The sequence below is a fragment of the Trichoderma virens genome (genome assembly GCF_000170995.1).
Source record: "Trichoderma virens Gv29-8 chromosome Unknown TRIVIscaffold_2, whole genome shotgun sequence".
Classification (NCBI taxonomy): Eukaryota; Fungi; Ascomycota; class Sordariomycetes; order Hypocreales; family Hypocreaceae; genus Trichoderma; species Trichoderma virens.
The window spans coordinates 367,087-394,140 of NW_014013747.1; the positions used below are offsets into that span (position 1 = coordinate 367,087).

General features: G+C 50.0%; 12 protein-coding genes across 12 annotated transcripts; 7 read left to right on the forward strand and 5 right to left on the reverse strand.

Moving 5' to 3' along the window:
• Positions 1-888: 888 nt before the first annotated feature.
• On the reverse strand, positions 889-3,852 carry TRIVIDRAFT_36433 (uncharacterized protein; the record flags this gene model as incomplete). Its single annotated transcript, XM_014104763.1, has 2 exons — positions 889-1,342; positions 1,460-3,852. The coding sequence occupies 2 exons, from the start codon at positions 3,850-3,852 to the stop codon at positions 889-891; spliced, it is 2,847 nt and encodes a 948-aa protein (XP_013960238.1).
• A 395-nt stretch (positions 3,853-4,247) lies between these two features.
• TRIVIDRAFT_86126 (uncharacterized protein) lies at positions 4,248-6,870 on the reverse strand (the record flags this gene model as incomplete). Its single annotated transcript, XM_014104764.1, has 3 exons — positions 4,248-5,344; positions 5,409-6,554; positions 6,612-6,870. 3 exons carry the CDS (start codon positions 6,840-6,842, stop codon positions 4,322-4,324), a joined length of 2,400 nt encoding a protein of 799 aa, XP_013960239.1.
• A 1,059-nt stretch (positions 6,871-7,929) lies between these two features.
• On the forward strand, positions 7,930-9,453 carry TRIVIDRAFT_35862 (uncharacterized protein; the record flags this gene model as incomplete). The annotated part of the gene is made up of 1 exon (XM_014104765.1): positions 7,930-9,453. The coding sequence occupies one exon, from the start codon at positions 7,930-7,932 to the stop codon at positions 9,451-9,453; it is 1,524 nt and encodes a 507-aa protein (XP_013960240.1).
• A 334-nt stretch (positions 9,454-9,787) lies between these two features.
• On the forward strand, positions 9,788-10,287 carry TRIVIDRAFT_27430 (uncharacterized protein; the record flags this gene model as incomplete). The annotated part of the gene is made up of 3 exons (XM_014104766.1): positions 9,788-9,835; positions 9,913-9,973; positions 10,055-10,287. Coding segments are annotated over 3 exons (342 nt in total), but the record flags the coding sequence as incomplete, so codon positions are not given.
• Positions 10,288-10,534: 247 nt separating this feature from the next.
• On the reverse strand, positions 10,535-12,571 carry TRIVIDRAFT_176372 (uncharacterized protein; the record flags this gene model as incomplete). Its single annotated transcript, XM_014104767.1, has 1 exon — positions 10,535-12,571. One exon carries the CDS (start codon positions 12,569-12,571, stop codon positions 10,664-10,666), a length of 1,908 nt encoding a protein of 635 aa, XP_013960242.1.
• Positions 12,572-13,742: 1,171 nt separating this feature from the next.
• TRIVIDRAFT_63359 (uncharacterized protein) lies at positions 13,743-14,684 on the forward strand (the record flags this gene model as incomplete). Its single annotated transcript, XM_014104768.1, has 2 exons — positions 13,743-13,764; positions 13,810-14,684. 2 exons carry the CDS (start codon positions 13,743-13,745, stop codon positions 14,682-14,684), a joined length of 897 nt encoding a protein of 298 aa, XP_013960243.1.
• A 427-nt stretch (positions 14,685-15,111) lies between these two features.
• On the forward strand, positions 15,112-16,320 carry TRIVIDRAFT_92008 (glycoside hydrolase family 18 protein; the record flags this gene model as incomplete). Its single annotated transcript, XM_014105440.1, has 1 exon — positions 15,112-16,320. One exon carries the CDS (start codon positions 15,148-15,150, stop codon positions 16,159-16,161), a length of 1,014 nt encoding a protein of 337 aa, XP_013960915.1.
• Positions 16,321-16,423: 103 nt separating this feature from the next.
• TRIVIDRAFT_35692 (uncharacterized protein) lies at positions 16,424-17,611 on the reverse strand (the record flags this gene model as incomplete). Its single annotated transcript, XM_014104769.1, has 1 exon — positions 16,424-17,611. The coding sequence occupies one exon, from the start codon at positions 17,609-17,611 to the stop codon at positions 16,424-16,426; it is 1,188 nt and encodes a 395-aa protein (XP_013960244.1).
• Positions 17,612-19,326: 1,715 nt separating this feature from the next.
• On the forward strand, positions 19,327-20,056 carry TRIVIDRAFT_111017 (uncharacterized protein; the record flags this gene model as incomplete). Its single annotated transcript, XM_014104770.1, has 2 exons — positions 19,327-19,682; positions 19,742-20,056. The coding sequence occupies one exon, from the start codon at positions 19,491-19,493 to the stop codon at positions 19,659-19,661; it is 171 nt and encodes a 56-aa protein (XP_013960245.1).
• A 148-nt stretch (positions 20,057-20,204) lies between these two features.
• Positions 20,205-20,825, forward strand: TRIVIDRAFT_131035 (uncharacterized protein; the record flags this gene model as incomplete). Its single annotated transcript, XM_014104771.1, has 1 exon — positions 20,205-20,825. A coding segment is annotated over one exon (621 nt), but the record flags the coding sequence as incomplete, so codon positions are not given.
• An 11-nt stretch (positions 20,826-20,836) lies between these two features.
• On the reverse strand, positions 20,837-21,903 carry TRIVIDRAFT_215180 (uncharacterized protein; the record flags this gene model as incomplete). The annotated part of the gene is made up of 7 exons (XM_014104772.1): positions 20,837-21,153; positions 21,211-21,276; positions 21,334-21,378; positions 21,438-21,496; positions 21,553-21,596; positions 21,660-21,690; positions 21,758-21,903. The coding sequence occupies 7 exons, from the start codon at positions 21,775-21,777 to the stop codon at positions 20,954-20,956; spliced, it is 465 nt and encodes a 154-aa protein (XP_013960247.1).
• Positions 21,904-22,683: 780 nt separating this feature from the next.
• Positions 22,684-25,944, forward strand: TRIVIDRAFT_86135 (glycoside hydrolase family 31 protein; the record flags this gene model as incomplete). Its single annotated transcript, XM_014104773.1, has 2 exons — positions 22,684-22,926; positions 22,986-25,944. 2 exons carry the CDS (start codon positions 22,842-22,844, stop codon positions 25,793-25,795), a joined length of 2,895 nt encoding a protein of 964 aa, XP_013960248.1.
• Between the last annotated feature and the right edge of the window lie 1,110 nt (positions 25,945-27,054).

Genomic DNA, 27,054 nt, shown 5'->3' on the forward strand with positions numbered 1-27,054 from the left:
GGTCTATCAGCTGAACATGGTACACAAGGAGCGGAATGATTCCTCGAGGAATGGCCTTTTGTACTGCATGGAACAAGGCAATGATGGACGCACTCGATGCTGTCCCGTGAAAATGGCAGCTCGTATATGCAGCGGTACTTTATGCGAAATGCTACCACACAGCTGGCTGCATGTCTTGATGTTTGTCTCAGGCGGCGATACGAGGCGGCTGAGAAGAGTATGACATGTACGCCTTTCGGTTGGAGCCGTGGATTTAGCTGTCCTTTACTATATGAGAGCCCCTTCTCACCGTATTACTTTCGAGATATTTTCCATCTTTCATTTTGTAAACCAATTGTTACAGTGATATACTTCAAGTCAAGTGATTAAACTTGAGAACATGAGATTCTTTACCCCCCTCGCCATGCTCCTTGTGGGAACAGCTGCTGCTTCCCCCTTAAAAGATCGCCAGGACGACTTGGATTGTTACGACATTTGTTTCAATGGACCCCTGCCTTGTCCATCTAATAGAGTATGTACAATATGAAAAGAAGCAAGCAATGCTGTCTACGCCGCGATGCTAACGAGATATCGTATAGATCTCTCAAGAGATTGTGAGTTTCCTTCTGACATCACCTTTTTTACTGTGGACATAGCTAATGATTATGATTAACAAGAATGGTTGCTGGACCTGCTGCCTGGTGTAAAATACAACAGTTTTGATCGAAGCTGGAGACTGCAGTCTTCAAAGGTTCTTCAGTATAGGCACTCAGTTTACATCAAGCTACATTGTCCTCTTAAGTTACATTTTCTCATCAAGTTCCTTGTTTCCACAGTACAAAGCTCAGTGAATCGTCGCAATTCCATAGCGCCACAGTTACATCCATTCAATCCACACACATCCCCTTCCTACATCACACAGCAGTCTGGGCTTCCAGCTTCCACCACCGGTCCATCAGTTGCTTCTGCCATCGATCCCTCGTCAGGCCAGTACATGAAATCAGCCATACTTCCCCCACACCTCTCAAACGTCTTTGCCATCGTCTTCAGGAGCTCTCGGTCCTTGCCGTCGAGAGCACGCAGCGAAAGGAGCAGCCTTTTATCGCCTTGAATGGAGCAAGAGCTATCACCGGCTTCATTGCGACTATAAAGAGCTCTGATCATGGTGCTGCCGCTGTTTTCAGCCTCTTTTTCGAGTTCTTCGAAATACTGTAGAATTCGTACTGTAATCCATAGGTAGTTGAGGCTTGAGAGGGGACGAAGACCACCACAAATGTCGCCGTGGATGTCGTTCCAGAGCGTGCTCAGTATCATCTCCGCGGTGAATTCTCCGTCTCTAATTTCTTCGTCGTCGTTCGCCTTGCTTGGCACCTTGCAGGTATTACGGAGCCAGGAGAGCTGCGTAGAAGCGCAATCCGGTATGCGCAAGGTCATCCGAGCCATCTCTGCCCGTCGTTCATTCTTCAATTTGTCAAATAACGGATCAAGCGCCATTATGAACATATAATCTATGCCCGCAGCGTAACTTCGCTTGACTAATTCCGTTTCCTCCAGCCGCCAAGGACATCTTGCTGAGTTGCGAATGCGCTTCGTTTGGGCGAGCCGAATCATCCCCAGAGCCGACATTGGCTCGATATCGGAATCTGGGATTCGTGATGGATCCCAATCGGCCTCACTGTATAGAAGCAGGATCGACTTCTGCTTAAACAGACGTAGAATGACGAGTTTTAGAAAATCGCGGGTATGGGTGACTGAAGATGCTGCCCGGCGATTTGCTCGCTCTTGAAGGAATTCTTTGCGAGTCACCATCTTGTGGACGTGGGATTGAAAAGAGTCGACAAAGTTGTCCTTGGGGCGTTTCCCTTCCAAGTAGAAGCTTTCAGAGAACATGATGTCCAAGCGAATGTACATCTCTATAGGTCCTTTGAGATATCCCTTTTGCACAAGCATGTTGTGTAGATGAAGGACAAGCATTGGCTCTCGCATACCATCCCACAGAACCATGATGCTCCGATAAGTGATCTCGAGCCCTTCTGCCAGACCAGCGCCGCAGAAAAAGGGAGAGTAGTCCCAAACACCATTCGGATTTGTCGACGAGAAGCGAGAAGGTAGTACGGCTGATAGCTGGCGGAAGAGATCGCATCTTCCCAAAGCCTCGTTAAATTCAACACTGAGCTTTTCAAGTATCCCTATGCAGTCCATTGTGTGCTCAAATGACCTGCCACTATTCTGGAAGCGCAGGTAGAACGACTTGAGGTTATACGTGCCCTGGAAGAATCCGTGGCCCGAAGACGCCCAGCTCCCTCGGCCGAGAAAAATGTCCAAGTCACGTCGCGGTTGAAAGCCATGCGCCGGCTCGCTGATGATGTGGCCCTTGACACCGCTGATTGCCCATCCGCGAGAGATGGTCCAGGCATCCATAATGCACTGAAGATAAAACACGAGGTGAGGTGGGATTTTGTGGCTAAAGGCAATGCCGGGTTTCTGCATCGCAAGCGTCGTTATTTGTGCGGCGAAGTCCATCAAGCCAAACATCCTGTAATGAGATTTCAACGGGCCATTGTTTGACCAGTCCACATCCTCTAATACAAAGCCTTCTCCCTTGGCATCCGCACCAAATAGGGCGGCACACGCAGTGATGTTGACAAGATCATACAACCAGTTGATTGTATAACAGCGTCTCCACTTGATTCTCTCCTCCTTGGTAGCGTCCTGTATATTGAATTGAGGATCCCAGTCATCGAGCTGGGCGAGCATTCGTTTCGTCGGTTTTCCGCTTCTTGTCTTCTGGTAGTCCTTGATGAAGTCGACGAGATCTTCGTAGGCATTGATAAGGAAAAGCTCCTTGATGTCTAGCGACACTTCAGTAAGTTTCGCCGAGTCCTCCTTCTCGTTAGCTCGGATGGTAAGGCGAAACTCCTTTTCTGCTTTCCTGATATTCCCGCGCGTGAGGGTTTGCATGATCATCTCAAACGATTCGTAATCTGGAAAGTCAACAAAAATCGTTGCCTCGGATTGCTTGACCATTGCCACAGCGACTTTGGCGAGAGTAGCCGCTACTGCACTATTTAGGTTCTTGTAGGCTACTCTTCGCCAAATGTCCTGAAGGAATGATCGAAGCTGGATCCAGTCTCGGGTCAGCGCAAGCACCGCCATGACATACTCTGTCATGGCGTTGTCCTCAATTATGCGGTAGCTCTCTAGTGGTATCTCGTCAAGAGGTTGGTCAGCTACTCGTGAAGTCTTTCGCTCCCGCTGCACCTTCTTTCCCTTTCCTTTCTTTCTTTTGCCTTTTCCAGCTTGTCTCCGTCGCTTCTGCCGAGGACTTGCGACACTGCTGGCCTCTTTTTCGGACTCTTCGTTATCGGCATCATCACTCTCTGAGTTGCCATTCAAGTCCAAGACTGAAAACTTGTTGGCAGTGGCGAAAATGCTAGAGCCATGTTCCTCTTCGCCTCTCTTTGTTTGTTTCTCGTGTTCATTTGATATCCACTCTTGACTGCCCAAGATGTCGAACGCTTTGGTGAGGGTGTCGATGAAATACTTGTGCGTTGCGTTATTCTTTTCAAGCTCTTCGCTAGGACTTACGGATGCTAGCTGCTGAAATTGAGAGTAGTAGATAGAGCGCAACTCAATCACAGACTGGAACAAACCAAATATCGCAGATGGTACTTCGATGTTGTGTTTTGCAATGAGCTCCGACATAGGGACAAGATCCGAGACAGTGACTTGACCTGTAACATTGAGTTGCAATGGCGAGTCATTATCAGCAGCTTCCAGAGACTGGATGATGCCATTTGAAGTCTTGACCAGCCAGTACAACAATAATCTGGTGTCTTGTTTGTACAAGACGTAGAAATTATTGAACTTCATCGTCGATGATGGATAACCAGCATCTGCGAAAAGCCGATCCAAAAACACGTAGTCTGAAGTTTTGATGGATGGAGGTGGAGGCGAATGTCAAGGCGTGTTTTTCTTTCCCGTGAGATGCAGCTGGCTAGCTGAGATGAATGAAAAACAAAGGCTCCTGGTAAACACAAACGACTTCACTTTGCCATCAGCCCCTTATCACGTGCGGGCAAATGTTGTCACAGCTGCCAGCTGGCGCAGCTGTCGAGGTGACCTTGTCGGTGGGGATCAAGAGAAACGCGACAGTGTAGAAGCACTATTCTCCTGTTGAATCAAGTTAGGGGGCGGTTAGGGGGACCGGTCGCCAACATGATGGCGTAGGAACATTGCCAATTTTCCGACTCCTGAACTCTCTCGGTGGGGGAGCAAAAAATATATCGATGTCTGCTAAAGCTTGTCTACCTGCTATCTAGCATCCAAAACAAAAATGTGATCAAAGGCCTCCCTTGGCTTTCAGATCCTCATGAATCTTCTTCTGCTTATCCCATGCCTTCTTGAGCGTCTTAAGTTGGCTCTTGGGAACCTCACTGCCATCTTTCAGCTTGGTTGGGATTCCCTGCTCATCCCAGGCGCCGTAGCGCTCATCCTTTTTGAATAGCTCCTCTGGAGGAACCTTTGCCTTTTCTCGGGCCTCCTGGTCTGCCTTTTCTTTGGCAAGCCTTGCCTCCTCCTTCTTTCTTGCTTTCTCGGCTTCTCGCGCAATCTTCTCTTCGCGAGCTGCAATAAGTTCTGCGGCGGGTACGAATTTGATAAGCGATGGCTGGTTGTCAGGCCGGTCATCAAGATAGACGCCGAGGTTGGTAAGGTCCTGATCGCGAATTCGGTCTGTGATTTGCAAAATCGCCTTCTTGGTTTGCTGATCGTAAGAGGAGACAGTGCGACGCAGCTCATCACGAATCTGGGACACCACCCTCAAGTAAGGCAGTGATAGTCTCTCAATATCACGAGAGCCTCCCTGAGCAATGGCTTGGAACTCTGCAGTAGGATCTCTAGCGAGAAGTGTAACAACAGCCTCGTTGGACAGTGAGAGAGCGCTTATATCTGACTTGACCTTTTCGAGCACTTCAACATAGAGCTTGACAGCAGTTTCAGGATCCGTGTTCTCGGAAATCACAGACGCCCAGCCAAGACCTTCGTAGGGAGGCTGAGCATTGGCATCGAGGCCAAAGATGCCAACCAACTTTGTAATCCAGCGAGCAATAGCCTCGACTTCAACGAGATCCGTGTCCTTGTTATCTTTAAGATAACTGTTAGTGGTGTTGACCAGCTTCAAGATGACTAGCATTGCTCGCGGGGTATCAATTGAGTTTGCGAGCGCCGCCTCTACGTCCTTCTTGGCCTGCTCGAGCTCGGCTAGGAGACCGGTGGCAGGCTTGTCTGAGCTGATGCTGAGTGACTTGACGCCGCTCTCGATGCCAGCCTCGGCTAACCACGACTTTGTGTTTGTGAAGAAATTCTGTGTCAAGTATGGTTAGTTATAGGATAAATCCAATTGTTAGTGGGCGATGATCTGTACTTACGCTAATCGTTGACTCCCAGTTATCAGCCTGAGCTCTCATGTCTGGCGAGATTTCGACGCCATCATTCCATTTGCCCATCAAGAAGACGATGCGCATGCTTCGAGGAGTATAGCTGGTTGCCAATGCGTCTTGGATAGTCTGGAAGTTCTTCAATGACTTGGACATTTTGGATCCGGAAATGGAGAGGTGTCCCATATGAAGGAAGTACCTAACCCAAGTGTGCTCGCCTTTGCCATGTTCGCAGAAGTAAGCTTCACTCTGGGCCAGCTCGTTGTCGTGATGAGGGAAGGCAAGATCGATTCCACCAGAGTGAATATCCATCTGGGAGCCTAGAATGTCGGATGCCATCACTGAGCACTCAATGTGCCAGCCAGGCCTACCATCACCCCATGGGCTAGGCCAGAACGGCTCTCCAGCCTTGGACTTTTTCCAGAGGGCAAAATCACCGGCACCCTTCTTGCCTCCCAGGTTCTTCGACAAGGATCCCTCGCCCTCTTCCTGGAGAGCCTTGTCGTTTTTGCTTTCCGGTCGTAGTCGCGCATAGGAATTACCGGCCTTTTCAAAAGCAGCAATGTCGAAATAGACAGATCCTTCGGATTCATAGGCGAACCCCTTGTCTACAATCTTTTCCACAAATTTGGCAATCTGGGGAACATACTCAGTCACCCTTGTGATGTGATCCGGCCTGAGGACATTCAGCGCATCCATATCAGCCATGAACAGATCTTCCATGCTCTTAGTCAAGTCTGTAAACATGGTCTGGTCTCTTGTGTCAACGGTTTCCTTGTAGAGAGTGTCGAGGTAAGGGAGGAAGATTTCGTCCGCCCCGGGAAATATCGAGCCATTCTTGAGAGCCTCTGCAGCAGCATCCATGTTGCTGATGTGCATCTTGATTTTGGCTTCGGCATCTCCTGGCTTTCCTTCCCCAGTCAAGGTCCCCCCCGTGAGGACTTTGCCGTACGATGCGTCTCGTTGAGCAGTATACGTCGTCTCGTCCAAATCGCCTCCATTTTCCACCAGCAATGGCAAGCTACTGGCCGCATACGCCTTAAAGGCCGCACGTGTCAGCTTTGCAAGCTCTTCTTTGGTGTAGTTTTTGCCCTTTTCGATGTCGAGCAATCGCTGTCTTCTCGCCTTGATGATGATCTAATAGAGTGTTAAGCTTCGAGGCAGCCCAATCCCAGTCCAAACGATTCCTCATACCTTGTCGTCGATGTCAGTAATGTTCATGACAAAGTTGAGCTTGAAGCCAAAGAAGTGCTGCAGGATGCGCCGAATAATATCTGTTGACACATAGTTGCGCGCATGTCCCAGATGACTCTTGTCATAGACGGTCGGACCGCAGGCGTACCAGGACACCTCTCCAGATCTGATGGGAACAAAGGGCACCGGCGCACCGGGCTTCAATGAGTTATGGAGCTTCAGAGACTCCATGGCAGCGAGGGAGAATCTTCGATAGACGTGGTTTTTCGCAGGTTCGTAGAAACGGAGGCGGGGTCGAGGTCGGGAGACGAGACGCAGGAGATTCATATATAGACTGCCCACAGCTAGGGTAGAAGAGGAAACAAAGTTAAGAGGGCATCACCGAGGTGATCAGGTGAGTCACAGCACAAATGCGACACGAAGCTTTGGACACAATAGTAAGTTGATGCAGTCTCACCACACCCTTGCAGAAATGCCCCTCCTAGTTTCGAGGAATGGAAGCATAAGATCTCCCACTAATTTTTTTTAGCGCGTTTTGATGCCCTGAGTCAATGGTGGCACGATGACTCGAATATGCAAGAGCCTTTCATTATAATTTTACAAAAGCAGAAAACTGCATGTGAAGCTCTAAAAATAACTACAAGTTCTAAATAGATCATGTTCGTTATGAGTGAATTTCTCTAGATAGAGTATGTTTCTCTCCGTGATGTGATTTATAGCACCATATAGTGTTCAAAAGCGAGGGCTGTAAATTCAGAAACATAGAACTTGACACCTAAACACACTGGGCTGTCTACTACTGCAAGCTTCTGTAGATGCCTACATAGCACTATGCATGGGTCAATAAACTTTGACGGTTGGTTTAATAAAAGGCCATAGCCAGCCCTTGGCTCAAACACTAGCATCAAATCCTTAAATTGGACCGGTAAACCTTGGCCTTTCAAGCTATACTGACGGCAGAAACACATTGATTGATTGATATGGCTAATAAAGGCTGTGGGATTATCCAATTTGCCAAAATCGGACATGGGGAGCTGCTGCACTTTTACCATGGAATCCTACCCTCTATTGCACTGAGCTGGCATGCCCCTCCATGTAATCGCCCCTAACGGCACTGGAAGGCTGGAAGAAAAGGCGGGGCACGGCGCCGTTCCGCTGCGGAAATCAGCGCCAGTCATCACCGTAGTGCAGCTGGGGAAATATTTTTTTTTTTTCTGGTGATAAGGATAACAAGTCACTGGTAGACTTCGTTTCTGCCACCACACTCTGTCACCTTCTCGGCGATACTCAATCGCACTGCAAATAACATAATTCGACAATGGTTCGGCCGTCGACATTTCTGGAGCCTGGCGACAAGACGTCTGCCGGGACGCTCGCCATTATCAGCTTATCGCGCGACAACTTCCTGCCGCTGACACTGGAGAAATCAACAGGCGCAGTCGACGGTTACCTCGAAGGCGCAACATTGAATACACGCTTTGGCTCATACCCTCACTCAACATTGCTTGATGTGCCATGGGGCTCCCAAGTCCGCGCGTCGAACGTCGATACGGGCTCTCGAGGCAAGAAACGGAGACGAGATGCCACCGATGAAGATACACCGATAGCTAGTCAAGACGACGAAGAGGACTCCACGGCTGCCAACGCGTCTGTCAAGAAGGCTGTCACAGCACCAAGCGGCTTCATCTATGTCCTGCGTCCAACCCCCGAGCTGTGGACCACCAGTCTACCACACAGAACGCAAGTCGTATACACACCCGACTACAGCTATATCCTGCACAGGATACGCGCCCGACCTGGAACCAGAATTATTGAGGCTGGAGCTGGTAGCGGAAGTTTTACTCATGCATCCGTGAGAGCGGTTTACAACGGATACCCACGGGATGCGGACGATACAAGAGGGAAGGTTTTCAGCTTTGAATTTAACGAATCGCGATATCAGAAGATGCAGGTGGAGATTGGACACCACGGGCTTGACGATCTTGTTAGACTCACACATCGTGATGTGTACAACGACGGATTCAACGTTAATGGCGAATCGCCAAATGCGACAGCTGTATTTTTGGATCTGCCTGCTCCTTGGGAGGCTCTACATCACCTTTCAAGGCGAAAACTTCAAAAGGGAGGCGAAAGAGCTGATGATGACAGCGATTGGGTATCACCACTAGATCCCAAGCAGAGCGTCCACATTTGCACATTCTCGCCGTGCATAGAACAAGTTACTCGAACCGTCACGGAGCTGAGAACCCTAGGCTGGGTAGATGTGGACATGGTGGAGATTTCTAACCAGAAGATCAACATATCAAGAGAGCGCGTTGGGGTAAACTATCCTACCGAAAAGGGATACAATTCCTCCCCTGCGGATGTTTTAGAGGCTATCACAAAGCTCAAAAGCCTTGCCGACAGGAATAAGGAGACTCAAAGAGTTCAGGCGCTGCAGACAGGAGCCGAGGGTCCTGATAGCGAAATGGATCTCGACTCCACTCCTAGCCGCGAAAATCGGCCCTCAAATCCCAATGGAGCAGTTAACGATGAAGAGAAACCTTGGATGCAGGGACGGCTGGTTCACAGACCTGAGAGCGAACTCAAGACCCACACTTCTTATCTAGTATTTGCTATTCTGCCGTGTGAATGGGATGAGGAAGCCGAGGCTGCAGCCATGGCTAAATGGCCATGCGGAAACGAGAAGAAGACGATTGGAAACCTTGACAAGCAAGCCCGCAAGGAAGAGAAGAGAAAGATGCTGGAAGGGAAATCCAAGAAGCAGAAGAAGGGGAGTGATACCCAGACAACGCAGGTTGTGGTGTCAGCTATGGCGACACCAACGACGGATACGGCGTAGCTTTGAATATTGATACGAAACGTAGAATAAAGCTAAACTGCAATATTTTGCAGCGCCTTAATATGCCCATTAAAGTTGAACATCTCATACATGGAATTTGGTCTCATTTACACGGAATTTCCTCGGTAAAAGCCCACCTCTACCTTGTCAGGTACCAGGCTTCATCGAGTGCTGCTCCGGAGAGCGGATAAACAATTGACCACCACAGGCAAACCTCCAACCTAAACACCAACCAGCCCGCCATCATAGCCAGGGTCTTGTAAAGGTCAATTTTCAAGCTATCCATCCATAGCTCTAGATTGCAGCATTCCTTACTTCCCAGCAAATTGCCACAATGACTTCCACCATTGGCATCCCGATCAAGCTCCTCAATGAGGCACAGGTTCGTCTTTTCTATGCTGCCAAAGATTGCTTTTGACTGGGTTCGTCGAATGGATGGGAGAGCTCACGTATAGTTAGGGTCACATCATCACCCTCGAAATCACGTCCGGGCAGACATACCGCGGAAAGCTCCTCGAAGGTACAATCATCTAACTCGTCCCAATAGCCCAAGTGCTCAAGGCACGACCTCGCGCGTTGACACGAACTGACATCAATGCAGCCGAGGACAACATGAACGTCCAGCTCAAGGACATCACCGTCACCGCTCGCGACGGCCGCGTCTCGCACCTCGACCAGGTCTACATACGAGGATCTCACGTCCGCTTCTTCATCGTCCCCGACATGCTTCGCAACGCGCCCATGTTCCGCAGCCGCAACGTACGGGGTAGGGGTGTTGGTTTGGCCAGAGGTCGTGCGACGGTTAGCCGTGCCCGTGCTAGCGGTGGTCGTGGTCGGTAAAGAAAGAGCGTCTCTATTGTACGAGCGAGGGTGGTGGTGGAGGCTATTGTGCGTCGTGTTGGGGGGGGAACATGGGCTTGGCGTTCAGGATTTACGGGATTTTGTGCTTTTCTATATGAGAGAGAGAGAAAAAGAGATCATGGCAATACAAGGTAATGTTGTGCTGAAAGCGACAAAGATACCATGGCAAAGTGGCAGTCGGAATGGCAGTCTGAAGTTACGTAGGATAGGCGCGGCTGAGCGAGGCTCAAACTTTTGGGCTTCGTTTCTAGAGCAAAACATCTAGATATACATGTGTCATAGGGCTCAATTGCCTTCCCATACTCGTACAAAGTCTATTCCTATCCATATTCGTACACAATCTCAATGTCTATTTTAGCCGTGCCAGCGCGTCTTCCGCTTTGGCCACCAATTCACTAGCATGCTCCAGCTCTTTGATTCTCTGAGCCGACAGCTTATCTTGTTGCACTCCATCGAGAACCTCGCCGGCGCTCTCTTCTGCGGCTCTGATGGCCTTGCGACCTTCCTCTCGAACTTCGCCCTCCCAAAACTCGCGAGCAGTCTCCCACTTCTTCTGCATTCGGCCAAGGCTGTATACAACACCGAGAGCTGCTACAGCACCGGCCTCAAATATCGTTGATGAGAATGATGATACGTACAGCAATGCTGCCAGACACGATGTGACGGATGACGTGCCAATAGACTGGATAACCAGTCGCTGAGCTAGTGACTGAAGAGCAGGGACGGTCTCATTCTGAATGTAGCGCCTCGTAAACGCAATGTGTCCTGGCCACTTGGGAAGATGTGATCGAGGAGCAATGGGAATCACCGGTTCGTTCTTGGCAGACCTAGCTGACGAGCTCTCTGAAACAATTTCGCGGGAGGATACAGGCTGCGAATATTGTCCAGCTTCGCCTTGAAGTTGGGCAATCCGTCCAGTGAGATAGACCAGCTCCTGCTCCGATGTGGGCAAGAAACGTTGGCTCAAGATCTCGTTTGTTAGCATCGCAACATCGTCCACGCGCCAAAACAGCTTCCACCATCCCAATTTTTTCCAGCGGCGTCCGGAGAAAGCCAAGTCAAGCTGCTCTTGCAGCTCGGTGTGTGCATTCTGGGCCCATTTTGAAAGCCTCTCATTCATAACACGCATTTCAGGGTTGATCATTGCGTGCGACAACTCGCGCGACATTTTCCTGCTCGTGGACTCAGTCTCAATCGCAGAAAGGGCACCTTGTAGAACTGAAGCAATGAGTTTTCGAACCGCTGGTTTGGTCGCTTCATCGTCAGCGGCTTTGAGGCCGGCTTTGAGCCATGCAACCAACAGGCCCAGGTTGCTCGCAGACCAGCGATGTTCGTACGCCATGGCATTCTGGGGGCCTTGGCGGAATAGGTTGATGGCTTCTTCCGCCAACGAGGTATCGATTACTGTGAAATTGGCTCCCAGCTGTTCCTTTGAGAACCCCTTTAGGTTAACAGCGGCAGTGATGGCATCGCCGCAGTCCAATACGGGTAGCCCAGAGATCCCGACAGCTCCAATTAGTCCATCGGCCACCAAGAGTGCCTGATGGACAGGAGTGATCATGGACGTAGCGTGTTCATCGGTAGCAACTGTTGGGACTAGGACAGCCTCCTCAAGCGATTGAACAGTAGCTAGGCCTGATCCGTTGACAGGCACTTCCACATCCATTAGAAGGAGCTCCAGGTTGAGTCCATTCAGTTCTGCAGAAGAAACCTCCAACACATCCGGCAAGTTCTCCTTGGATGATTCCAAGCGAGTAACCTGGCCTTGGCTTGGGCCAACCCGAATAATCAACGGCCTGGTGGTGTCGTGCTCATCAAGCCTCTTTTCCCAATCTTGCTCATCAACCAATGGATCCACAATGAGCGCTTTCAGAACTTTTCGCGCTGCATCTATGCCTTCCGAGCCGTTGGCAACTCCTAGAATTGCAACTCGTATCGCTTCCTGCCCAGGCACCTGTCGCAGTCCCTGGAGCGCCAATTGCAGCCTCGAGAGATTCACCAACCCCGGGATTTTCTTTTGCAGCTCCAAAAGGGTCTTTTCAAGTTCATTTCGAGCATTCGATGAGGCGTGCACTGCAGCTGTTGAGGTCGATTGCCACCTTTGAGACTTGAGACCGGGCCTTGATCGAGTCTTGGCTGCTCGAGATGCTGGAGAAAGCGAACAGAATGGGCATACTGATGAGAGGACGGGCGGCTTCGGCCCCGTCAGCAGACGGAGATGCCCGTTTCGAGACACTAGAGATCGCTTGGATGCCATCGCCGCAGCGATGTTCCAGAAGGCTTTTGGGGTTTGAAGCTCATGAGCTCAGTGAAGCAGTCTGAGCTTGATTCGGAAAAGTTGCGGCAAAATTCGGAATCGCAGAAGCGGGGCCCCAGACGCTCTTCAACGCAGCTCAATACTTTCAGCTACTACTAACCTCAACATGTGAACTCTGACAATGCCTAGGTAGGTAACATATGAATAATTCAATCACGGCAAAGGTGACATTTGACACACTGGCAATTCTATTAACGGTGAATTGAAAAGGGTGATGGTTACATCGACGACTATGTTCTCTCTGAATCGGATAATCCGTACGTTGTGCCATCTGGTACTAACTGGTGGTTTCCAAGCCTAGCGCTCGTAAAGGCAGCGCCTTTAGAAGCCACCATGGCGAATTGAATGTCCCCCTTTTACGACGCCTTCAGCCTGAGGCTTAGCCAAGACCAAAAGTTCAGCCCTGCATTGCTCTAAACGGAAATCGATTCAACGCCGCCGCTGCTCATGAGGCAATAGGCCACGCTGATCGGCGATGTGGACCACCGACGACCGACCACCGACGGAGATGCTCCACTGAGAGCGGCACCTTGCCAGATGAGTGCCGATATGCTTGACGATGGAATCAAGGGAAGCGATGCTCTGGAATTGCAGCGTTGAATGATTACTATTTGTATTGTAATACATTGTATTGTAATACAAGATATTTATCAACTCATATAATATTTAATTTGAGAAATTGAACCATATAAACAGACAAACTAGTTGTTGCTATTGATGGTTGCAATTTTGGCGTTCTGGAACGCGGAAGATAATAAAGACCGCGATGTATATCATGCAGAGCCAGTAGCAAGATCGCGGCACTTACTATCAGCCCCGTGCGGGTTCATCTCCCTAGCTCGTTACGTACGCACGGTTCTAGAACTATGGTTACGAGGGCGCAGTTGAAACCTGGGTTGTCGATGAATTTGGATCTCTAGCTGTCGTTTGTGGCTGCCAAGCCTGAATGCTACTTTGACCGCTACCTCTGACTACTCTTAGACTTGGAGGATATAAGACAGACGAGTATTCTCACAAAGACAAGACTGGAATACAGAGAATAAACAACCTTGTTTAATCATTTGACAATTCTCATAGCTGCTACAAAATCTTAAACTTGACTTTGAACACCATGGGTGCAAACGGAACAACTTGTAAGTTACTACTCGTCCCCCAATAACTTGGCTCGACTAACACAGCAACACCAGCCGACGGCTATGTCGATCCAAACTGGCCAGACCCCAAGGGCAAAAACGACATTCGAATCATCATCTATGGCTACACACCATCCTTCTCCTTCGCCGTGTTTGCGGCAGTCTGGTTTTTCCTCATGCTTGCAGTCCACCTGGCCCAGACAATTCGCTACAGAAGCTGGTGGTTTATTCCATTTTCCGTCGGCCTACTATTCGAAATCATTGGCTACATCGCACGCTGCCTCTCGGCAAAGGTAGACCCCTACAACTTGATCTACTTCATTCTCAACTACTTCTTCATCGTCGTCGCGCCTGTCTTCCTCGCTGCGGGTATATACACCATCCTGTCGGCCCTCATTTCTCGACTGGGTTCCAAATATTCCTTTCTCTCGCCCAAGGTCATCATGTGGTTCTTTGTCCTGTCCGACGTTATATCGACCATTACCCAAGTCATTGGCGCTGCTCTCATTGGCATCCAAGAGTCAAAGCACAAAGACCCGACTGTTGCCAACAACATTCTCTTGGGCGGTCTAGCTTACCAAGTATTCTCCATCGGTGTATTCATCGTGGTGACTGGAAGCTTTTTAGCACGTGCCGGACATGCAATTAAACAGCGCGGTCTATCTGCTTTTTGTGTCGTCTTTGCTTCTGCAACACTCTTGATATATATGCGAACAGTCTTTCGGCTTGCAGAGACGGCCCAGGGGCTGAACGGTTCTATTCAATCGAATGAGATTTTATTTGCTTGCTTCGAATTTGCGCCAGTAGCGGCGGCAGTGCTCCTTTTCGCTGGGTGGCATCCTGGACGATGCCTGGGCAACACAGTCTCAGGGACTGAGGTGACTGGCGAAGCAGAACGTAACAACTGGGACAAAGCTTAAATTTGGGGAACGCCTAGGTTTAAAATTCTTGACACTATTTCTTTTCGAAGTTCACACCATAGGGCTGTAGAAGCAACATGGCTATGTTGTATTATTACTTTTGGGAATATACGTGTATTTTGGGAAGCGCTTCAGCATCGGATATCTCAATGGAGGATAATCTGGAGTATATATCAATTCTCAGGGTTCACTCGATTAATTCCATATAATATTAATGCGCGTCAGTATATTCTGGTTTGAAGGAATATCTCCTACTGTACCTGTGATTGAACTGTCAGCTGCGTGCATGTGATGTCGTTATCCATTTCAAGCTCACCAAGCTGAGCGTCCCTTGATAGCGGGGTCCTCCCACCCCCACCAGAGGTCATTCCAGCTGAACACCCGCCATCTCAACTCTGCTTCCTTCGCATATTCCCAACTATTCAAAAATCTTTCTCTGCTTCATTCATATATTCTATCCCCAATGCCTCCAATACCACTAGCCTCGAATCCCCTCCCCAGGATCATCACCTACTACCAAACCCACCATGACTCCGCCGGCAAACCCATCTCTCTCCTCCCACTCCTCACCCAGCCCGGCATCTCATTGACGCATGTCATCCTGGCCGCCATCCACCTTAACGAGGACCCGAACCAAATCACCCTCAATGACCACCCTCCTCATCATCCACGCTTCGAAACCCTCTGGGCTGAACTCCGCATTCTTCAAGCTTCCGGCGTCAAAGTCCTGGGCATGCTTGGTGGAGCCGCCAAAGGCTCATACAAACGTCTGGATGGCTCTGACGCGCAATTCGAAAGATACTATGTTCCCTTGAGAGAGGTGATTCGCGCGCGTGGACTCGACGGTCTGGACCTCGACGTCGAAGAGGAAATGTCTTTAGGCGGCGTCGTCAAGCTCATCGACCGTCTAAGAAGCGACTTCGGCAAAGACTTCATCATCACACTCGCACCCGTCGCCGCCGCTCTCCTCGACCATAGGAGCAACCTCAGCGGCTTCGACTATGAGGCCTTGGAAGTCATGCGCGGCCATGAAATCTCATGGTACAATGCTCAGTTCTATTGTGGTTGGGGTGATATGAGCAACCCCATCATGTACGAAATGATCATTCGAAAAGGCTGGCCTATCGAAAAGGTGGTCGTTGGCCTTGTGACAAACCCAGACAATGGCAGTGGATTTGTCATGTGGGAGTTTCTCTCAGCCGTCCTGACTTTGCTCCGAGGCCGTCATGAGCGGTTCGGTGGCGTCATGGGGTGGGAGTACTTCAATAGCCTTCCAGGTGGAAAAGAGAGGCCCTGGGAATGGGCGAAGCAGATGACATCTGTTCTGAGAAATGATGCTTCTCTAACAAGTGCCCAACCTCCACCAATAAACGAGGCAACAAAACCTGTGCTAGAGGCTGACCCTGATGCCCCCAACAGCAAGCCCGTTCAGGTTCCTAAACAATTTGACTACTATTCAGATGACTCAGATATATGAAAACAGACAAACGTCAGCGCTGTATGCAATTACATTGTGATACAATAGGCAGAAGCCAAGGTGGACGGAGTAGATGAACAAAATGAGTTTGTATTCGAGCAACATACATACATCTATAGTATTGAGCAAGTAGTGTAAAGATGACTCTTGATCCTCCTCAACCATTGCGATAGATAATGACAACAGGTTAAGCCATAGTGCCTTGTTGATACATACAGATGCTGAGAGCTACAAAAAGACCACAACAATCGTGGGGTACTGGTTATGCGCAGGCCATCCAGGGGCTACACTGAGCCTCGATGGTAAAGTTGTTATACACCGGATAGCTGCCCTGAACGGCAGAAATAATGGGGTTGAAGAAGTCCGAGTTGAAGCGGGCAGTTTCACATGCTGAGCATGGGCCGCTGAGGAAGCCATCATACTTGGTGGCGTATGACAGATAACCGACAACCTTGCGGGTTGACAAGTCTGTAGCTCTGATTGTGAAAGCCTCTGGCATGACGACCCAGCTGGTGGAGGTGACATTGGTTCCATTGATTCCAGGGATGACAGGATTCTGGTTGAACCACAAACTCTTGAGGCCGACGTCACGGAGGGCCTTGATGAGAAGGAGTGTCATGTGAGTGTCGTCGTCGATCTTCACTCCAGCACACTCAACGTTGATGGTGTAACCCTGTCCTTTGATGGGACCACCAACACAATTGCCAGTAGTCTGATCCCAAACGAAATTGTTGATGAATGCTCCCCAAGTGTTTTGCCAGTTGATGAATCGGGGACTGAGAGTGGAATAGACAGCAAGCTGGCCGGTGTGAGGAGTGGAAGTTGGTACGGGCTGGCCACCATTGCTCCGGGTAGAGACAGGTGTCTGGGGTGGCTGAGAGAAGAATGTAGTGGAGGGGGCCGCAGAAGATGTGGTCAGCGTCGAAGTCTGGGAGCCCATATCCGCGGGGCGAGGAGGCGGGTGGTTGTCACGATTGCAGACAAAGGCACTCCAGCAGATGGCGTCGTGATTGACAGTTTTGTTGAGGGCGGCACTGACGGGACGGCCACGGTAAGCCCAGCAGTTGAGAATTTGACCACCTTCCTTGGTGGTGACTGCACTTCCAGCCTTGAAGCCATCAGGGGTGCCGTCTTCAATATACGCGGTCCAGACATCACCGTTGGGCATAGTGGCGGTTGCGCCCGAGGGAATCCAGGGATACCAGCCCTCCTTGAAAGGAATTTCAACAGCCATGTCGGGAGCTTCAGGATACTTGTAGGCGGAACTAGGCCAGTTGATATCCTGGTACCAGTTCATCTGGCGAGAGGTGGACCAATCTGGCTGATCAGAGTTGTCTCCAATTCCACAATCGCAGAGGATGAGATCCTCATTGCGGAACTGCTGGGCATGGACAGCTTTGAAGAGGCCGATGGCACCGACAAAGCCGGCGGTGATCTTGAAGAGAGCCATGATCAATAAAGACGTCAGGGCAAGTCAACAGAAGTCGAAACAAAGAACGTTTGAAGAGGATCAAGCTGGAGTGATTGGAACAGTTGGAGCTTTGTTGGATATGTCAGGAGAATGAGTGGAGGGTGTAGGAAGAAAGTAGAAGTTCAGAAGAGGTGAGAAATTCAGAAGTAGAGAACTCATGGTCATTTTGCTGCAATCGAAAAGTCTGTTTCACCGCCATACTTCGTCATGTTGGTGCGTTGAGGAAGCATCACTGGCTGTTAAGGCAAGAGATGTGTTAGATAAGAGGTGAAAGAGTGTCTCGAGGCAGCAACACTTGCACGTGACGTCGATTTTTAACGTGCAAGCGCATTTACGAGCAGGCAGAAACATCTTGATACTTTCCAAAACTAGAACCTCTCGTGCTGGAGGCGGTCAAAGATGTTGCTTCGCGAGGAAGGCGGGAACCAACTTGAGGCAAGCTCACCTCCCGCGATATGATGTCAATATCACGAAAGAAGCAACCTGCTGAGCCCGTAACAGCTACACCAAGTGACTGCCTGCTATTGCTCTCAATTGTGATGAGCCGCTGGTTTGTAGGCATGTATTCTGGTGAGCTACACCGTTGGGCTGGGGAGATTGGGACAGATTGATGGGAAACGCCTTCGTTTTACATGGGCAACGCCGTAGACATTTCGAAATTTCATGATTTGATTCGGCGATAGCTCTTAATATCAATACCGTGCTTCTCAATTACACAGTTGATAAACATAACGCTCATCATGGAGATGTTGTGGCTTTGCGACAGAAGAAGGTATCATGAGATTTAGCAGGCCTCGAATCAGCTGAAAGTCGCCAACTTGTACAACCAGGATCATCAACAAGATCGATATCGTGTCAGCATGATGGACAGTTTGGTCTTCATAACCAAAAAGTTCTTCAAAAAAGAAATCCAGTATTTTGAAGTTCCATCTTAGGTCGCATTTCTCTGGGCGCTTCAAAGGACAGCGGCGTGACAGTTGCATGCGGCGTAGCTATGGGCGAGCAATACATAGTAGGCAGTTAAGGACGGCGGCCTCCAGGGAAGATGCGTGAATGTGGCTTGGACATTCCGTAAAGTTCGATCCGTGATATGAGGCAACACAAGACCAAGTCGGCCTGATACGAGGACGAAACACAAATGCCGTCCACTCTCTATTTTTATGACCTTGTGCTTGCCATACTCAGTTGTGACGATGCCGCGCGCCTAGTCACCAGCCGCGATAACTTTGGGTAACATACCAAGATCTTACCGCAGCCAGCAGAATGCGAATAGCATGTCTTACCGACTCTTCACCGCAATGTGGACAAAGGCTATACTGTCTATTTGTACGGTCTGCATCGAGGCTTAGCTTACAGCGATTGCGCGATAGCGTTTCATTATCTCAAGGTGTGCTCATGATTATCGAACGGATTTGCCGCGGTCTGCATCGTCAGCAGCATTGATTGGCCAAAAGCCTCCGTCATGGCCCCGGCACTTTTGGGGCAAATACAGTCCAGAAGCGCCAGGAGCCCCGGCATGTTTCTCGTTTCAGATTCGGATGGCGAACCAAAGTGAAGCTCTCCATGTATGATGGCCTGGGCAAACATTGGGGCAAACTGCAGAACCCAACCAAACTGTTCAGGGGCTGTGCCACCAAGCGAGGGGTGCTTTTTTATGCGTCGACATCGTCCTGACGTGTCTTGTTTGCGAGCATCTATATAAGCGGTCTCGTCTGTAGAGTGCCTTGATATCTCATTATAGCGACCGTCTGCAAGCACATCTCCAGAAACAAACTATTCGCATCACGACCATTATACCTGCGAAAGTTCCCATCTTTTGCCTCAACAGAAACATCACCACAATCACACACAAACAGTCATGGCGCAAAGGCTCATTGCTTGCTACCAATGGATCAAGGCTGCTGGTGGAAGAGGCAACTTGTACACCAAGATTAGCAACAGGGGCTCCTCATACAAGAAGATTGCGGGAGAGCCAACTTTGGCCCAGAACCAAGATCTGTACAACGACAATGTCCCGCTGCTTGACTGATGCATAAAGCATGTCTCAGTGGTAAGTCATCACTCATGATCAGTCACAGTTCAGCTGAATTAAATTAACCAAACATCTAGATGAAAAGGTCGGCAAACTGCTACGACATTATGAGAACTACGGTTTATACACGGATTTTTTGGGATATTTTGGCTTGGGCGCTCTTTATTACACAGGGATAGGGGCATGGCTGGTGGGTTAGGCTAGGGAATACAGTTGACACTGCTGGACGGACACTTCAACTTGGATATCAACGGCGTTTTCGCTTTTCGGGCATTGTGAGGGAATATCACGGTCAAGGGTCACATCATGGGTCGAGATGGAGCATTTTTCTCAAGTTGCATAGAAATTTACAGACTTCATCTGTCAAAATGGCGATATTCAGTTACAAAGCGCTATGGCTTTAGGCACATCGACGCAGAGGAGCCCCACTGCAACAGCGCATGCCCACAACAAGGGTAGCTCACGACTCGAGCTGCTTATCACAGCCCAAAACTTCTCTCCAACAACGTGCTTCTGCCACAAAACCTGCCTCTGCTGGCCATGTCTCGCTCTCGCATTCCCTTCAATTGGCGCTCGCCATTTCGATCACGCCCTCCTGCGCTCCACCTGCGCTCCTCCATCCGGCCCCAGTCCACCGAAGCGAGCGGCATATCGCGCCTTGATCGCCTGACGTCTAAGCTCCCAAAGCGTCTGCAAAAATACACAAACGGCCTCCGCAATGCCCCTGTTTCGCATGTCGTTTCGTTCATGATTCTACACGAAATGACGGCGATTGTGCCTCTGTTTGGGCTATTTGCCCTGTTTCACTACACCACTTATGTGCCCATCTCGTACATGACGGAGCATTTTGGCGAATACGTGCAAGGAGGGGTATATAGGTTTGAGAAGTATTTCAAGCGAAAAGGTTGGTTTGGCTTTGGGCAGGAGGACAGCAGCACAACTGCACAGCTTACGCCCGGGACCACGACCCAAGACGCACACGTGGAGGACGCTGTGCAGCGATGGAAAAATGGAGAGCAAAAGTACAAGATCCTTGTCGAGGTCGCCTTGGCCTACGCGATAACGAAAGCCCTCCTGCCTGTCCGAATCATTGGCAGCGTTTGGGCCACGCCATGGTTCGCAAACATACTCGTTAGAATCAAGTCCTCACTGGCACGAAGGCCGTAAACGAACGCGAAGAGACCAAATTCAGCATGTCTTTTTTTTTTTTCTACCCTGTTGCAACATATTCAACGGTACAGTGACTGTAGAGCTATACAGCTGCTTCAGAGCTTCGCCACAAAGACCGCTTAAGCCTTCTCGTAGATCCAGTCGAACTGAGAAGCCTTGTAGGAGACGGCCTCACCATCCTTGAACCAGAGGGCAATCTCCTTCTGGGCGTTCTCGACGGAGTCGGAACCGTGGCAGACGTTGCGGCCGACATCGATGGCGTAGTCGCCACGGATGGTGCCAGGGGCAGAGGCAAGAGGGTTGGTGGCACCGAGGATGGCTACGTGAATAGATTAGTTAATTGCATCCGAGAGCTTGGAATATCGAGGGAACATACTGCGGCCGGTCTTGACAGCATCACGGCCCTCCCAGACCATGGCACAGATGGGGCCAGAGTTCATGTCTGTAGAGAGAAAGTCAGTCTGGGTTTTGGCTTATTAGGCGTTTGTTAGGTCCTTACACTCAATGAGGCCGTTGAAGAAGCCCTTGCCCTTAAGGTCAGCATCTAGAAGGTGGTCAGTTAATAATGATGATTCTGATTGGCATTTGGTTGGGAGGACGAACAGTGAGCCTCGAGGTGCTCCTTGCCGGGCTGGGTGAGCTTGATAGCAACCAGCTTGAAGCTATCATCTTGTCAATTTCGGTAGATCGTATGGAGGGGTCGGTCGAAATTTCTTACCCTCGGCTCTCGAAGCGGCTGATGATGGGGCCGATCAGGCCACGCTGTAGCAAAAGTTAGAACAAGGAACCTCGAGAATGAGAGCAGCAATATCAAGTGCAGCTTACCTGAACACCATCAGGCTTGATGGCAATGAAGCTATTGAGTGTGTTAGATTCCCGCACAATTCTATCGATGGAGGGGTAGATGGCGGGGTGCTGCTCACGTCTGCTCGGTGGAAGCCATGGCGACTGTTTTTGGAGTAGAAGAGGGAGGGGTATAGGATACTGGTTGGACTGGCGGGATGTGTTGAAGTGAACAAGCTTGTTGGACTTGAGAAGAAGGAGAAGAAAAGAGAAGATAAAAGGCGGCGAGAAGTAGTAGCGGGACGAAGAAAATTGGTGGGGGGAGGGTTACCGTTGTCCACCTCAATAGCGGGTTGTGTCGCTGTTGTTCTCTTGGCTGCGGGATCTCCTGAGTGGACTTTGGGCTTGGAGCGGGGTCCTCGTGGTGGGGTTCAGGCATGGTGATTTGCTGGTGGTTTCGGGAGCAAAAAAGCAAAAAAGAACAGTTGGCCGTTGTACAGTGCGATGGGTTGGACGGATTCCTCTTGATAATGACAATATTATATACGAGCAGGTACTTTCAGAAGAGCCATATTAGATATTGGAGAGAGGCTTGTGATGTTGATGACGAAAATAGATGTGTGATATGATGGGACGAGAGGTTCCGAGTACGTACAGTTAGACAAGCAAGACTTGGGCTACTACCTAAGTCGTTCGTCAGCTCAAGGTACGCTGGGAGTGCTTGGATACGCAAACAAATTTCGTCACAAAACCATCAAAAGAAGAAATAGCAGAAGCCTCATTCATCGTTGGATCTCTGCGTGTACAGTGCCAATCCAGTGCTTGGCTACCGCTGGTTAAAGGGGTAGAGGATGAGTATAACGCGAATGTTATATCGCATTGTTGAATATAATGCACCTAACGCGGCTGACCCCTCCAACATGGCGGTCGGGCCTTGGAGCGGAACGTGTCTAATTTTAGTCTATGCCCGATTGAGAGCTTGTCGAGGAGGTCGAAACGGACAGCTTAACCTCGACTCCACGTCTCCCAATCCCAACGGTGTCAGATACACCTCTGGAAGGGATTCTATCACCAGCATCATCACGTAGCCTCGGCTGACTGTCTGGATGAGGCTGTGTATTACTGATCTTCCCGAGAATTAATGTGGCTTGCCATTGCCTGCATTTGAACGACGCCTTTGTACTACGCCCTTGATTTGTTTACCTACCCAATCTCGCCCTCGGCATGAGGTCGACGATGGGGCTGTCCTGGAAGTGGACAGCGCTCTTCAGCCTTCTGAGTGCATTTTTATGCCTAATTGAGCCAACCTGTATGATGAACCCCCCATATTTGCTTTGGAACCTCTTTTGCTGATGGTAAAGTGTCTAGTGGCTGTCAAGGAGCATGATTTCAAAAAGTGTGCCCAGGCCGGTTTTTGCAAGCGAAACCGAGACTATGCCGATCAAGCGGCTGCCCAGAGCTCGACCTGGATCTCCCCCTATCAAGTTGTTCTCGAGTCTCCTTCTCTGAAAGACGGTCAGATCCAGGCTGTCATCCTCAAGACGATCAATGCCGCTGGCGAAACCGTCCGACTGCCTGTTACAATCTCGTTCCTCCAATCGGGTGTTGCTCGTGTCGTCGTTGACGAGGAGAGGCGACAAAACAAGGATATTGAAGTCAGGCACGGCAGCGCCGCAAGAAAAGAACGCTACAATGAGGCCGCCAAGTGGTCCATTGTTGGTGGTCTGGAGCCGGATCTGAAGGCCGAAATTGTCCATCAAGACGACTCTCAGATCAACGTCAAGTACGGCCCTGAAGCCAACTTTGAGGCCGTCATCAAGCTTTCACCTTTTGGGATCGATTTCCGAAGAGATGGTGCCTCCCAGATCAAGTTCAATGAACGTGGCCTGCTCAACTTTGAGCATTGGAGAGCAAAGATCGAACGGCCGGAGGGAGAGGAGAACACCGAAGAGGATGAAAGCACTTGGTGGGACGAGTCCTTCGGTGGAAGCACCGATACCAAGCCTCTTGGCCCTGAAAGTGTAGCCCTCGACATTTCATTCCACGGATACGAGCACGTCTACGGCATCCCCGAGCACACTGGACCTCTCTCCCTCAAGCAGACCCGGGGCGGCGAAGGCAACTACGCGGAGCCGTATCGCTTGTACAACGCCGACGTGTTTGAGTACATTCTGGATAGCCCCATGACCCTCTATGGATCTATTCCTTTCATGCAGGCTCACCGAAAAGATTCCTCTGTCGGTCTCTTGTGGCTCAACGCTGCTGATACTTGGGTTGATATCATCAAGACCAAGGGCAGTAGCAACCCTCTGAGCCTGAACGCCGAGGCTCCAAGCAGCACTCAAACTCACTGGATCTCTGAGGCCGGTATTCTTGACATCTTTGTCTTTTTGGGCCCTACTCCTCAAGATATCACCAAGAAGTATGGCGAGCTGACCGGAACTACCGCTATGCCTCAAGAATTTGCTCTCGGATATCACCAGTGTCGGTGGAACTACATTTCTCAGGATGATGTCAAGGATGTGGACCGCAGATTTGACAAGGCGCAGATCCCGTACGATGTCATCTGGCTGGATATTGAGTACGCTGATGGAGTAAGATACTTCACATTTGATCCTCATTCGTTCAGTGACCCCATCAGCATCGGTAAGCAGCTGGACAGCCATGGCAGAAAACTTGTGGTTATTATCGATCCCCACATTAAGAGAGTTGACAACTATCCGATCAATGAGCAACTCCAATCTTTGGATCTTGCCGTCCACGACAAAGACGGCAACATCTATGAGGGTGACTGCTGGCCGGGCCTTTCAAACTGGATTGACTGTTTCAACCCCAAGGCTCGCGAATGGTGGAAGACTCTACACAAGTACGAGAACTTCAACGGAACGATGGAGAATACCTTCATCTGGAATGATATGAATGAGCCCTCAGTCTTCCATGGCCCGGAGACTACCATGCCCAAGGACAACCTTCATTATGATAACTGGGAGCACCGAGATGTTCACAATCTGAACGGAATGACTTATCACCACTCTACCTTTGAAGCTCTTAAGAGCCGTAAGAAGGGCGAGTATCGACGTCCCTTTGTGCTCACTCGCGCTTTCTTCTCTGGCTCCCAGCGCTTTGGAGCCATGTGGACGGGTGATAACCTGGCGGACTGGGGTCACCTCCAGACCTCCATTACCATGCTTATAAACCAAGGCATCTCTGGATTTCCCTTTTCTGGCGCTGATGTCGCCGGCTTCTTTGGGGATCCCGAGAGTGAATTGATTACCCGCTGGTACCAGACGGCTGCGTTTTACCCATTCTTCCGAGCCCATGCTCACATCGACACTCGTCGCCGCGAGCCATATCTGCTTGGCGATCCATATTCCGCTATTGCTACTGCGGCGCTGCGACTGCGATACTCGCTCCTTCCCTCATGGTACACTACTTTCTTCTACGCAAATCGGGATGGCAGTCCCATTCTCCGCCCAATGTTTTGGACGCATCCTTCTTCGGAGGGAGGCCTGGCAATTGATGACCAATTCTTCCTGGGATCTACCGGTTTGCTCGTCAAGCCAATTGCAGAGAAAGACAAGTACTCTACCGACATCTGGATCCCCGATGATGAGACTTACTATGAATACACTACGTACAATCTGGTGAAGACGCAACAGGGCAAGCACGTCACATTTGACGCTCCGATTGATCGGATACCGATATTGATGCGAGGAGGTCACATCATCTCCCGCCGTGATATCCCCCGTCGCTCAAGCACTCTTATGCGTTTCGACCCCTACACTCTGGTCATCTCCGTCTCCAAGAGTGGCGAGGCCGAAGGAGAACTGTACGTTGATGATGGCGATAGCTACGAGTATCAAGACGGTCAATACATCTACCGCAAATTCAGTCTGAAAGACGATGTCATTTCTTCAGCTGATGCTGAGGGACGCGACACGCGAAAGATTAAGCCTGGCAAGTGGCTCAAGGCTATGCGAGACGTCCATGTGGACAAGATCATCATTGTCGGCGCCCCTGCCTCGTGGAACCGAGAGGAGGTGCAAGTCGAGTCAGAAGGACGCACCTGGTCGGCCAAGGTGAATTACCAGGCTGCCAACGGAGACAGGGCTGCTTTTGCAACTGTCAGCCACATCCGTGCACGTGTTGGAGAGAACTGGAGCATCAAGCTGGCTTAGATGGCTGAGTCGCGGAGCTTTTTGACAGTATTGAGATAGAAACGGATGGTTATTGGGGGCAAAATGTGAAGGAGGATATTTAGATGTTTTGGCCAGCTATTGCATGTTGTATGTAGATGAATGAAAAAGAGAGCGTTGAGCGCCGTCGTATAAATTATTGCCCACAGTGACATCTTGCGATGCATAGTATGTGGCAGATTGAACCAATCCTGATGATGAGCTGCTGTGTACATGTATATTGGGGTAACACAACATTAAGGCACGATAAACAACTATAGATCTGATCAATTTTGGTGCCGGATTATCAATTCGGGGCTTTATAGAAATCATACTCAGCCATTGGCTGTCTCGCAGACTATTGCAACGGCTGGATAAGCTTAATTGTTGAGCTCGCGGGATTAATATACTGCAGCTTGACGCCCCAAAATCGCAACAGACTCCCGTCGTCATAGAAGCCCTGCATGGGCTGTCATCGAAGTGTCATGAGTACATATCGGATGTACCGGCCGCTCTTCGGAATTTACGATAGTCCGCGAGCGCATAGGTATCTCGTAGTTTTTCGACCACCATTCGCTGAACAGCTTGCAAAATCACTTCCACTACTAGACGACAGGATTCCAATCTCAAAGACCGGTATGTTCTTGCATCTTCTGGTTGAAGACATCAGGCCAGATTGCTGAATGGCAATAGCTTCAAACGGCATCTTTTGCCTATTCCCATTAGCGCAAGCCCGGTCTCAAATGGCCAGCCACATCAGCTACGGCGCATGGCGCGTCCTGGAATAGCAGACAGAAGTCGAGAAGACGGTGTGCCTCCGCAGCGCTCCTCCGGATACACGGCAAGCTCCCAGGCCTGATTCGATCCACCTGCTGTGGCTCTGGTCGATGAGCCCCGCTAAAGATCCCTGGAGCGACCCTTTCGCTGCTGAAGATGGTTGAGCGTTTCAGCCAGGAGCTGGCCAAAGCCAAGCTTTCTCCAACGAGCAAGGCTTCTCAGCCACTATACATGCAGCAACTGACATGGTCTTGGAGCTAATCGGCAATCATTTTCCGGCTAGCCAACCAATATCGTCACTCGGACCCAGGGGCGGATTATATTGGTTTACATCACAATTCACGCAGAGCACCCTACTACGCCAGCTACAAGTATGTACAGTACTGTACTCGTACTCCGTACTGCTACCACACTTGACCGCGCTTACGAGCCCCTAGCTCGCCTGTTGCGAGACAGGTGCAGCAGATAACATCATCTCACCGACT